The 13,532-nt window shown below is 38.7% G+C and overlaps 1 protein-coding gene across 1 annotated transcript in view; it reads left to right on the forward strand.

The window, feature by feature from the left end:
* The first annotated feature begins 161 nt into the window (after window positions 1–161).
* The window catches only part of HOOK1 (hook microtubule tethering protein 1), a 66,656-nt gene continuing 53,285 nt past the window's right edge, over window positions 162–13,532 (forward strand). The window contains exons 1-3 of the mRNA XM_044238343.1: window positions 162–357; window positions 7,483–7,568; window positions 12,590–12,662. Of these exons, the coding sequence (XP_044094278.1) occupies window positions 295–357; window positions 7,483–7,568; window positions 12,590–12,662 (222 nt within the window). The 5' untranslated portion in view covers window positions 162–294. The remainder of the gene's footprint in view (window positions 358–7,482; window positions 7,569–12,589; window positions 12,663–13,532) is intronic.

Consider the following 13,532-nt stretch of genomic DNA (forward strand, 5'->3'; position numbering starts at 1 on the left):
GGGAGGGGCGGAAGGGGGCGGGGCTCAGGTGCAGAGCCGCGCAGTCTGGCCAGACGGGGGAGGGGGCGAGCCACGGAGCGGGGCGGAGCGGGGACGGGGGCGGTGGCGGTGGCGAGGAGGGGGTTACGCCGGCGACGTCGGCAGCGCGAGGCTCCGCGCGTGAGCCGGGCGGGCGCTGGGCCTGGCTACCGAGCTCTCCCGGCCGGCGCGCAGGTCGTCGACGCCGGCTCCTGGCGGAGCGCGGGGAGGAGGGAGGTGTCGGTGTCAGCGGCGTCGTAGACGGCGGCCCCGACCATGGAAGAGACGCAGCCGCTTTCGCAGTCCGAGCTGCCGCTCTGCGACAGCCTTATCATCTGGGTGAGTACGAGAGGTCGAGGGGGCCGAGGGGCCCAGGCGAGTTGCCCGGGGCCCCCGGTTCTCCGCAGGTGAGCCTGGGGAGTGAATCGCGCCACCTGCGCCGCGGACTCGGCTCATTGCCCTCCGCGTCTCCCGTCGCCCTTGACCGCGAGAGTGCCACCTGCGGGTCTCGAGGCAGGTGTGTGTGTATGTTCGAGTGTGTGTATGTTTGTGGGAGACGAGGGGGGGGTAAAGGGAGCTCTGGAGGTAGGGACGGAGAACGCTCCTCTTACTCCCCTGATCGTGCTTCTGACAGCTGTGGCTGGAGCCTAGTGTCCATCCCCTTTACTCCTTGCCGCCCTATTTTCTCCTTCTGGGCCACCGACTCTCTTGCCTTCTGTCTGCTGAAGAGCCTTCCTATACGGATCTTTGTGCCACTCGGGAGCGAAGGCCCCCTCCGAAACTTCCCTCCCACCGGAACCACTTTGCTCTGCTTGGACGCAGGTGGCCAAGAGGTGGTTTTGGTTCCTGAATCATGAGAGCTCCTCCAGGATCCCAGGACATCTGATTTTGTAGAAGGCATTTAGAAGGGATATTTGCACATATTTCCTGTGTGCAGAAAAAGATATGTTGGGGTGGGAGGCTTATATTTCCCTTTTCTTGCTGCCTCCCCCATTGAGTGGACAGCATTTTCTTTAAAGAAAGAGACTTGGCATTTTCGTTTGCACTTTGTGCGTGTTTAGGGTTGGTGTGTGTGTGTTTTAAGTAGACTCTGAGCCCAGGAAGGCTTGAACTTACAAACCTGAGATGAAGTCCTTGATATTTAACCCACTGAGCCACCCAGGCTCCCCTGTGCATGTTTAGTATTTCTAATTAATTTGTTTTCGGTTTGGACAGGCAGACTCTGTCTCCAGTGTTCCCCTCAGTAAAATGATGTCTCACCTTTTGGAGGTGCTCAGCCAGTAGTTTATTTATAAACTTTATCGGGCAAGGTTGATAATTAATGGTGTGTCCACAAGGTGCTTTTGATGGTGCCCATCCCCAAACTTGTTGTTTACTTGTGTATAAAGGAGTGTGTACACTATGGGATGTATACAGACTGGATCAGGAGGTAGTAATTTGTTGATGAGATTCCCTAGCAATCTCCTAATTTGAGTAATTCACAAGAATGAGAGAAATCAGAGAAGATTTCTGGCCCTGTATGAAGTCTACTGGAAATAACCGTAATTTAAAACAGTATAGAGGTAAATAGCTTTTGTTATAAGTGGAATACAAGTATATAGAGTTTCTGAGTTAAAGGCAATTAGCTAACTGTTCATCTGTACTTTCATTTAAAATAAGTATTGGGATTTAGATGCTGTATTTTAAAACTGTCATGAAATGAGGAAACATTGCTTTTAATGAGGTGTTTTTGGCTAATTAAAGGGTGTATCCTAATCTATTACTTTATTGCTTCAAACATCTGAGTTAAATAGTAAACTTAGTCTTTATGATGTCATTGACTTATACGAGGTGGTGGAGAAGTATAGGATTTTCTTGAATTGTATCATAGTATTTTAAAATGTTACGTGACTGTTTCTATTCTTTGAACTAATATTTACTGAGTTCCTGCTTTGGTCAGGGCACTAAGGAAGACAGATACTGAGAATAATCGAAGAAATTTCTATTTTTTTGCTGGAGTGGTAGAGCTGTGTACTTTTACAATGAGAGGCAGTATTCCTTCAAAACTACAAAACTGGTATAGATGACAGAGTGTAACAGGTTATTTGCTTCTCCAGTTCTCAGGCTGCTGAAACACTGCAGAGAAGGTGGAATTATTGTGCAGCGTTGTTGCCTTTACGAATGCTGTTATAGTGAAGTCTTCCTGTTGGCATAACCATGCCCAGCCATATAAAGACTAAGAACAACCACACGGTTCCCCCTATTTCTCTTTGCAAACTTTTGTCAGTAGCCTGTTTGAGCCCCCAACTTTTCTCCTCTCAGGAAAATGAACTCCTCCTTATCTTTGGCTCTTGCTCTAGATCCCGTCCCTTATACCTGTTCTAAAATGTTGCTTTATCATTTATTCTCTTTCTGTATTTACAGCTTCTTCCTCTCCTTTGGTTCCTTCCTCTCTACATGTAAGCTTACTCAAATCTTCCTTATCTTAAAGAGAAAGAACAAAGAGCCATGCCTTCCTTTTAAAACCACACTGTATTTCTTCTTTCCTGTGCAGTCAAATTATTTGAGTTTTTTAATACTCATCCTTTATACTTCTTGAACTGACATTCACTCCTCAACCCACTGCACTTGAGTTTCTTTTTTCTAGGGCCTTCACCTCCTGGATTTGACAAACTATGATATATTATTCTTATCTTACTTGATGCTTCCATTGTGAAATGATATTCTGCCTTAGTTTCTTCTGTCTGTTGGCTTCTCTTTACCTGTCCAGATGATTCCCAGTGAACTTTGGTATCTTATTTTGTCTTTGCCAGTCACTGCATTGTTGATGTCACTTCACTTCCCCAAGTTTTCCAAACTCTCCTGATGCCACACTCACCATGCCTACTATGCTGCTCTTTCTATGTCTTGAGGAAGTTAAGCAGTTTTTAATACATCAGGTCTTTCTTAACGTTTCTTTCCTCTGCCTAGAATATTCTCTTTCTAGTTCTTCTAGTGGCTGGCTTCTTTTCATCATTTGGTTCTTGGATCTGTTGTCATCTTTCCTAATCAGTTAACAGTGATTGACCTGCCTCCCCCCACTCCCACCCCCATTCCTATCCCTTTGTAACCTGTTACCCACTTTCTTTGTGTCTATAATATTTAACAGTTTCTGAAGTCCTCCTATTTGCTCCTTGGGATCATAGCCCTTGTATGACTGGTTTTCTGCTCTGTCCCCAGGAACAAGAACTGGCTGAAATCTCCAATACAACATTGAATCAAAGTGGTGATAGTCAATATCCTGGTCTTGGTCCTGACCTCAGAGACTAGTATTTCACCATTAAGTAGGTTCTTGTCGATACCTGGGGTGAACTTCTAACTGTATTGTAGAGGATTGATGGATTTCAGCAGTAGAAATTTCAGTAGAAATCAGGGGAAATGAATTTCTAAACACAGGGAAGAACCCCTGGCAGTAATGTAAATGGTCTCCTTTGGCAGTAGATCAAAAGAGGTAGTGGAAGACACACATCTTGTCATGATACCTCTCATCTCTTAATGTGTTCCCTACCATACTGAGTGATGTTACATGTTGAGGGGAACTAGTAGGAGATAAAAGTTAAAAAGTTATGATGGGGCTAAATCATGGAGATGAGAAGAGAGTTGGTAGTGGACTGTGTTCTTTCAGCACCAGATGGTGTTCTGGGACAGTACAATCAACATTAACAATTTGAGAACTCATAAAGAAAAGCTGGTTAGGAAAGAGATGCCTCTTTTGGCAATTAAGTTATATTTTATAATTTGAAACTCATCTTAAATTAATTTTCTTTTTTTTTTTTTTAAAAGATTTTTATTTATTTATTTGACAGAGAGAGATCACAAGTAGACGGAGAGGCAGGCAGAGAGAGAGAGAGAGGGAACAGGCTCCCTGCCGAGCAGAGAGCCGGATGCGGGACTCGATCCTAGGACCCTGAGATCATGACCTGAGCCGAAGGCAGCGGCTTAAACCACTGAGCCACCCAGGCGCCCTTAAATTAATTTTCTTAAAAATGTTATACTGCTACTTAGCAAAAAACTTAGGGCTGAAGGATAAATTTGGGCACCGTTTACAAGGTAGAGGGAGTATATGAGAGTTTTAAGTATTCATATGAAGAAAAATTTAATTCTGTCTCTCAGCTTGGTGACTTTTGGAAATTTAAAATTTTTGGACTTTGATTTCACCAATAAAATTAGAGTTGAACCATATTTGTTTTAATGGTTTTCTCAGTTCTTGTTTTCCTTGACTTTGATAGGCAGGTGAAGGAAAAACTCGTGCCAAATAGATGCCCAGATTAACAAAAAATATTGAAGGCTGAATCATTTTTATGAAAACCATGAAACTCAAAACAATAATCTTCTTTCTGAAATGAGCACGTAGAGGAAGAGAATATGAGAATAGAGCTGACCCAAAGTTCAGCTTTCTGTTGGCTGTCAGTTGTGAAAATCCCCCCTTTCCCCTTGATTTTGGTGACATTTACATTGAAGCAATTCAGGGACAACATTTCCACAGTTCTGATTATTTGCTTTATTTATAGATAAAGAAGAAACTAAGGTGGTTATTTGCCAGAACACTGTGGTTACTGAGGAAGCTCTGTCCGTCCCTTTTGAGCCACTCACTAAAAAGACTTTGGCTTCTTCACTTCTACAAAGAATATTGTGAAAGGAGATGTTTTTCCTTTGCCCTCTGTTTTGGCCTCCTTACCCATACCAAACTTTTTAATTTATTCACTCTTCTTAGTTATAAAGCCTTTATATTTGGCCAAATAATTCATAATCTATGTTATCTAGTTTACTTTGCAACTAGTTAAAGAACTTTCAAGAGACACTTTGATTTCTGTGTTTGTAGGAAGGAAAAATTAATCTTAATTGACATGGTGGGCGACAAGACAACTACTTAGTATATGTACATTTTTACATATTTCTTTACTACTTAATATTCTGTGCTTCTAAAATCATCCTTTTTAGATAACTTATATACATTTTGTAAAAAGTCAGTGAAGGAAACTGTCAGTTGGAAGGGTTGAAAAGTAGGAGCCACAGTTTACCTGAAAATATGTGATTGTCTTCTTTTTAAAGATCCCCTGGGGTTTTTCTTCCCTGTACATCCATTTCATTACAAAATCCTGGTTATTTTATATTTTAAATTCCATCAATTCATTCTGTCCTTTTAGTTAGCATTACCTTAATTAATCTCTTTTTTTTAAAAAATATTTTATTTATTTATTTGACAGAGAGAGAGAGATATCACAAGTAGGCAGAGAGGCAGGCAGAGAGAGAGGGGGGAAGCAGGCTCCCTGTGGGACTCAATCCCAGGACCCTGAGATCATGACCTGAGCCGAAGGCAGAGGCTTAACCCACTGAGCCACCCAGGTGCCCCTACCTTAATTATCTCTTAAGCCGTCCATTTTATCAGCAAGACCATTGCAGGAACCTTCTATCAGACTCAGGTGTAAAATTACTCCCTTCCTTTCTCTGTGTCACTATTGCTGCTATTCAAAATATGCTAAAGGTGTCACTTTCTTCCTTACTACTCTTTAGTGATTCATCATCACCCAGAGTGACGATTCTAAAAACCGGCGTGCACAAGAATCACTTAGGGATTTTCTGACTTAATATGTCTAAGGATTCTCATACGTATTGTTCTTCGACTCCAAACTTTGAGAAACCCTGAATCATAGTTAATGGCTAACAGCTGTTGAGCTTGCACCGTGTGCCAGGTGCTGATCTAAGTTTGCTTTTTTTGCCAACTCGTTTAATTCTCACCACCATCTTTTGAGGTAGAAACTATTCTCTTTCCTGTTATAAGGATGATACCATCAAGGGTAAGCCCAGGCTTCTCATAGCCCTCCAGAGTCCTGACCCATATCTGTTTTCTTACCCCTCCTTGGTTGTCACCCCTTCTCTTTCCTCTTTGCACTGGAAATCCAGTAATACCAAACTGTATGTTGCCTAAAAATACCATTTCTTTTCAGGTATTTGCATTCTTACAATGTTTATATTTCCTGAAGCTTCCTTGTCTTGGCCCTTTCTTTACTCAAGACCTTCTGTTCAGGCATCATCCCTACGAAGTCTTTCCTAAATACAGCCCTAATTAAATTAGTTAACCCCTCTCTGTTTCAGAACAATTTGTGCATACTGTGTCATGAGACTGGGAATGGCATTTTCGAGAAATAATTTATGTCTTTTTCTCCTCTCCTTAACTCCTGACTGAAACTGCTTGAGGGTAGAAAACTGGTGATTTTCCTTTGTAACCCCATCATATATTACAGTGCCTACGAGAGTAGGAGCTCGGTAAACTATCTTTGTGTGTATACTTTGAAAGTGACTGTGTCTAGATATGTCTGTGTCATCCTTTCATGTTGTATTGGGATAATGGAGATAAATTTATAGAATCTCAATCACTAAATGTGAATCATGGGGAGAGAATTGTATCAGATTAAGATAGTTAAGTGGTGAACTAAAGAACAATGATTGAATAGTAAAGGAGATGAATATGTATAGGAAAAGAGAGTCATAATGTGTTTAAGATCAAAATGGGTTCAGGTGAGATTTCTAGGAAGTATATGAACCATTGTAGCTCTGTTGTAATTTGCTTTTCAGAAATTCTTCTGTCTTGTATTTGCTTATTAGAAAAATTCTTCTGTCTTGTATTTGCTTATTGCTTACTCTCTCTCTTTAAAGATTTATTTATTTGAGAGGGGAAAGGCAGAAGGAGAGGGAGAGAGAGTCATAAGCAGATACTGCACTGAGTGTGGAGCCTGACACAGGGCTTGATCTCACAACCCAGACAGAGATCACGACCTGAGCCAAAACCAAGAGTCACACACCTAACTGACTGTGCCACGCAGGCACCCCCACTTCTCTTTTTAGCATGAACATGAATGTTCAACATAGAGATTTGAAAAGAGTAGTATCTAAAGCCGAAGTGGATAGAAACAACTTGATATGATGGGTGGGCTCTGGACTGTTCATGCTTTGAGACTAATTGTTGGATGGCAGGCTAAGGCCCTGCCTTATTTCAGAGCTGAGTGGTCAATTACGTAGTTTTAGACTTGACATTTCTAGCCTTTGTTGTCCTACCACATGATGTGAGTGAAGTTTTAATTTGAAATAATAGGTTTTCCTAAAGCTCTTTTTGATGTTATTCTCCTAAAAATGAACACAGTGCTGTCTGTCTTAAGAGCATTACATGTAGCTTTCAGAAATTCTGGAATACTTCATACACTGTATCAATGTATGATTATTCATGATTTTATGAATTGTTAAGTGTTTATTTTTATAAAAATATTACATAGCCATAGAAACTTATTAATATAGTTTCATTTGTTAGGCACAATCAGAATTTAAACAAAACAGGACAATTTTTAGCTCGGTCATGTTCATTTATGTATATATATGTTTGGGAGGGTTGGTAACACTACCCTGTAAGTATAAAGAGGCAGTGAAGTAATTTGCTCTGTGTCATTTTAGCTGCAGACATTCAATACTGCTGCACCTTGTCAAGATGTCAAACAGCTGACTAATGGAGTTGCCATGGCGCAAGTTCTTCATCAAATGTAAGTGGTGGTCTAGACTGATTCTGAAAGAATTGTAAACCCAATACCAAGGAAGAAAGCTTAGACTCACATTCTAAAAGTCACTGAAACTGTATCCTACAAAGTCCTGAGAGTCATATGGTACCAACACACTATTGCATCTGGGGAACAAAAAAGTTTACAACCTGATTATTTCTTGCTTATTCGCAGAGGTCCATCTTAACTAAATGAGCAAACAGGATTCTTATCTATTTAAGAGATTTTAATTTTAAACTTGTTCTGTTCACAGACACATGTTATAGTGTGTATATATATAGTGTATATATAGTTTAAATGAATGGTATAATTGCTTTTAATTTTTTCCAGTTGTATTACTGTTATTGGAAGCTGTCAGTGCGTGAAGATTATTATTTTAGAGATAACTGAAATATAAATACTGGATTTGGAATATATTAAATTTTAAAATCTATACTTGAATTAAAAGTAGAACTTCTATAACTCTACCAATAATAAAATGAGGTATAAAAGAAATTTGAAGTCACAAATATTGAGGAATCTTAACTAATAATTCTGTTTGGGTTAGCCCCATTAGGTATAATTAATAGTATCAAAAGCTCTTAAGTCCATTATTTCCCAATTTTTGCCAAACGTTGTGCAAGGATTACGATTATAACATCTGCAATATGAGTTCTACACCTTGTAGGAACAAATGGAGCCAATTTATTAATTGATAGTCATATTGATTTTGTACTTGCTTACTCTTACAATAATCCTTCAATGAGACAAGAATCCTACCTCTGTCACTTGTTTCATAGCCAGAGATTGTTTATTTAATTCTTGCCATCATTTTGTCAAGTTTTGTTGTGATTGACGTTGAAAACCCTGTAGGTGGATTTGCCAAAATTCGTTCTCACCCTCAGAAAAACAACTTAAAATGTCAAAATTCTAGTTACTTGGCATCTTCAACATGATGTAATTTAAATAGACAGATTTTTTTGGTTAACTCAAGATTAACACGTTAAGAGACAAACTTAACATGTTAACATTTTTTTGGTAGTCATTCTAAAATATGCCTTCTTCCTCTGTTTTCTTAAAAATGGTTCTTAAACATTTTTTTATTTATACCCTGATTAGTTTCAAAGTGATTTCATTGGTCAGAAGGAAGCCTTCTGGATATTGACTTGGGAAAAGTCCTCATTGTTTTTTGTCGTTAGAATGTACACCTTGCCTTTTCTCATTGCAATAAGTTGTGGGTTTTGGTGTAGATGCAGCTACATTGTGGTTGGTATGGACTGTAAGGCTGGTATGCATTCTTTGATTCAACAGTGCCATCCAAAGCTCTTATTTATATGTGTTATGGTGACTCTGATAGCTTTTCTACTGTAACATAATGGAAGAGACCTATTTTTGCCAAGATGTGATACAGTGGCTCTTTGACTCCCTATACTGTACCTGATGGGTAGAGTAGGGCCAATTCAAATTTAAAGTCTACCCTTTATCACCAACTAATTTTCCATAATCTGGTGGATTCTGCAGTCACTGCTGATCCTCTCTCGGATTTTCCTCTTATTTGTTTTCTTTTTTGTCTCTTACTGTCTACTAATACTTCTCTCTAAAAATGATATAATAGTCAACCCATTAGAAAGCTCTCTTTTTTCATAAAACATAAGTCTGGCCTAAAATTGATCGAAACCTCTTTTTTTGCTTTGTTTGGCTGTTTTTGCATGTACTTAGCTGTCTAAGTTTCCTTATCATTTAAGGAATATTTAAAATTTATTTTTCTTTTTCAGTTCCTTTCTTGTTTTGTTCCTTTCCAGAAGTCTGGATTTGGATAGTGAAACTTGGAAGCATACATTTTTTCCTAGTTGGATCAGTCTCTCATATTCCTGCTAAATGGGCGCATTTTAGCATATTTCTTTGAACACTTCAAGCTCTTTGTATATGTTACAGTTTATTTACTGCATTGATTGCTACTGTGACTCGTATCAAATCAAATCAAAGTTGTTACCGAAGATGAGAAGGGAAAATTTGCTTTCTAAGGAAGTAGCAGGATTAAATGAATAATTCTTTTATTATTCACCTGAGGCAGGTATGCTAAAGAATAAGGTCATAAAATCAGTGCCCGGGACGCCCAGGTGGCACATTTGTTTACATCTGACTCTTGATTTCAGCTCAGGTCCTGATCTCAGGGCCATGAGATCCAGTGCCACATTAGCGTCTGCACTCAGCATGGAGTCTGTTTAATATTCTCTCTCCCTCTCCTTCTGACCCTCTCCCCCCATGCTGGCTCATTCCCCCCCAAAAAGAAGTCTTTAAAAACAGAAATTCAGTGCCCAAACTGTGTAACTTAGACATGGGAACCATGGGCTTATCGTTAGGGTTCTACAAGTCCCTAATTATTATCTCTGGTCTGAATACATAATCTGTGTATATCTCTTTTTAAAATATATGTAGATCTTTAAAAAGCACATGAGGGGGACGCCTGGGTGGCTCAGTTGGTTGGGCAGCTGCCTTCGGCTCAGGTCAAGATCCCAGCGTCCTGGGATCGAGTCCCACATTGGGCTCCTTGCTCGGCAGGGAGCCTGCTTCTCCCTCTGCCTCTGCCTGCCTCTCTGTCTACCTGTGCTTGCTCTCTCTCCCTCTCTGACAAATAAATGAATAAAATTTAAAAAAAAAAAAAGCACATGAGGAAAAACTGTTAACTACAACTGCATTCATTTCCTAGGGTTTGCATAACAAAGTGCCACAGAGTAGGTGGCTTAAAACAACAAAAATTTCTTCTCTCATAATTCTGGAGGCTAGAAGTCCTAAATCAAGATATTGGCTGGTCCATCTTCTCTCCAAAGCCTGTAGGGGAGGATGATTCCTTCTTCCAGCTTCTGGGTGCCCCCACCCGAGCAAAGCTGTAATCTCTGTCTCTTCTCCATGTGTCTGTCTTCCCTCTCTGTCTGTATGTCCTCTCCTCTTCTTAGAAGGACACCAGTCATATTAGATTAGGGCCTACCCCTAATTTAGTTTGACCTCATCTTAATTTGATTATGTCTGCAGTGACCCTGTTTCCAAATAAGGTCACATTCACAGGTGTCAGGGGTTAAGAGATGAGCATATCTTTTTGGAGACACAATTCAACCCACTAGAACTATAAATATTATAGCATGTGACTTCCCCTAAAAGGCTTAATTTGGCCACTTTAAACTATAGATAGCTTCTCTGCTTGTTTCTTTTGCCTTTGACTAGACATTTTTGCTAGAGGAAAAAGAGTGAGACAAGAATATAGAAACCCAGAGCCCTCAAGTACCATGTACTTGTTTGTTCATTCATTTACTCAGCACATATTTGAGCATTTGAATTGATAAATCCTGATAGCCAACATCTGAGTACTTATTAAACTATAAAACATTGTTATATACCCTATACATATGTTATTTTATTTAGTTCTTACTGTTCTGTGAGGTACTCAGATATTCAGTCTATACATGAAGTGGAGGTTAAAGTCAAAGAATAAGGTAATTATCTGAAACCCTGGATTTGCATAGCTTTGGCCTGACTCTAACACCAGTGCTTGGATTTAGCTGTAATCATTGAAATCTGGTATCTTGAACCTCTCCTGATAGATTTTTACTTTGAGGTCTTAATATATAAAAGGCCAGTTGTACATGCATCTGTACAGATCACAGTCTGATGTGTTAAGCAAGTAAACCTTTAGATTATTCAAGAAGGAAAGTGTCAGGGTGTCTGTTGAAGCAAAACAACTATGTTGTGTATAGTAATCCACAGGTGTTAATTACTGTCTGTATTTAGTTGGTTAAACTGTTGAAGACAAATACCATCATGGAGTTAAAAAATAATTTTTATATTGATTCTTACTTAGTTTTTTTTATAAAACAGTTTATCCATATTTTGCTTTCTCAGTCTTATGTCCCCTTATTGGGTGTCCCTTGAGTTTCACTGAAGTTCTGGGAAATATGAGAAAAGGGGCTAAATGTTAGGACCAAGAGTCTAGTTAAGATATATAGATGTGTCAGTACAAAAAAGCAAAAGAAGGGTATGTCCAGAGAGTTATGAGGTTGCATATGAAGTTTAATCTTGCTCAATTGCTTACTCAGATCAAACATCCAAATATTTGTTTATTTTTTTTTAAAGATTTTATTTATTTATTTGACAGGCAGAGATCACAACTAGGCAGAGAGGCAGGCAGAGAGAGAGGAGGAAGCAGGCTCCCTGCTGAGCAGAGAGCCCGATGCGGGGCTTGATCCCAGGACCCTGGGATCCTGACCTGAGCCGAAGGCAGAGGCTTTAACCCACTGAGCCACCCAGGCGCCCCCAAATATTTGTTTAGAGTATGTATGATCTATTAGCACAGTTCACTCTAGCCAAATGTTAAAAATGTTATTCTTTAAAACCTAAGAAATCAGTATAGCAATTCTTTGTCTTGCCATTCCATATTAATATGACTTAACTTTACAAGTTTAAAACTAAATTTGTCCTTGTAGATTTCTCATTACACTTATTCTACTCAATTATAATCAAATAGATTTATTTTGGACTTTGCCATGTACTAGTATCACTTTAGGAAAATCACTTATCTTTTCTCATCTTGTTCCCTGAAGAGTAAGTTTGAGGATAATCATAATCAATCCTTTACCACTTACTATGATATTGAAATGTTGCACTATGGAAAAGCAGCAGGCACAGTGCTTGATACAGAGTAGGCACATTAAAAATGTTAGTTTTCTTCTTTTTTTCCCCCTTTAGGATTGGGACTTTTACATCTGCCTGCCAACAGAGTATCTAATATGACATTCTTAGTAAATGTATATTGAATTGAAAATGTTAATGAATTAAGTAATTTTTATGAGAAATCACAAAAGAAATCCTTAGGAATCACTAAAAATTCAGTGGATTCATTTAAATAATATTTACTATTCTTATTAAGGGGAGGCTTTAGGATATAAAATATTGTTATAACAATATTTATTTAATTTAGTAGTTTTTATGTAACAAAAACATTTTAATGTTTTCCTTTTGTATTTTTGTTTCAGTGATGTAGCTTGGTTCAATGAATCTTGGTTAAGCCGAATTAAAGAGGATATTGGTGACAACTGGAGAATAAAGGTATGCAGAATAAGTAGTAGAAGCACTTAATCCAAACAGTGATTTTAAAATTAACACTAAGATCAATTAAACATTTTTTAATAAATTAACCTAAGGGTGCATTTTATTGTGTACAGTTTGAGTTTTGACACATGTATATTCCTATGTAACTAGCATTGTAGTTAGATGTGGAACATTTCTATTAACCCAAAACATGCACTTATATGCATCTTCCCAGTTAATCCCCACTCCTCGCTTGGCCCATGGATCTGCTTTCTGTCACTGTAGATTTCTAGAGTTCCATATAAATGGAATCAGATGTTATATATTCTTTGCTATTCTTTGTGTGTGGCATTTTTCACTCACTGATGTTTTTGAGACTCATCCATGTTGCCTGTGTTAGGAATTCTTTCCTTTTTCTTTTTTCCCCCGAGTAGTGTTTCAGTACATTGATACACCACAGTCCACCTACCCATTCACCTACTGATGGATCTTGGAATCGTTTCTGTGTTTACCTACTTTGGGTATAATTGCAAGGACATATACCTAATTTTTCTTCAGTAAATTCCTGAATGTAATTGTGTCCCATCATGTAGGTATATATTTAACCTTCTAAGAAACTACCAGATGGATTTTCCATTTCTTCTTTGGTCAGTTTTGTTGTGTCTTATTGGGCATTTGTGTGTTTCATTTAGGTTATCCAATTTGTTGACATATAGTTGTTTTTAACTATTTTGCTAATAATATATGTTAATGACTGTGATCTTTAGTGATGTATCCTCTTTCTCTACTGATGTTGGCAATTTATGTTTTGCCTTTTTTTTTTTTCTTGATAAGTTTGGCTTGACATTTTTCAAATTTGTTTGGTTTCTTCTTAAGAACTAGCTTTTG

This window comes from Neovison vison, chromosome 2 (genome assembly GCF_020171115.1).
Source record: "Neovison vison isolate M4711 chromosome 2, ASM_NN_V1, whole genome shotgun sequence".
Classification (NCBI taxonomy): domain Eukaryota; kingdom Metazoa; phylum Chordata; class Mammalia; order Carnivora; family Mustelidae; genus Neogale; species Neogale vison.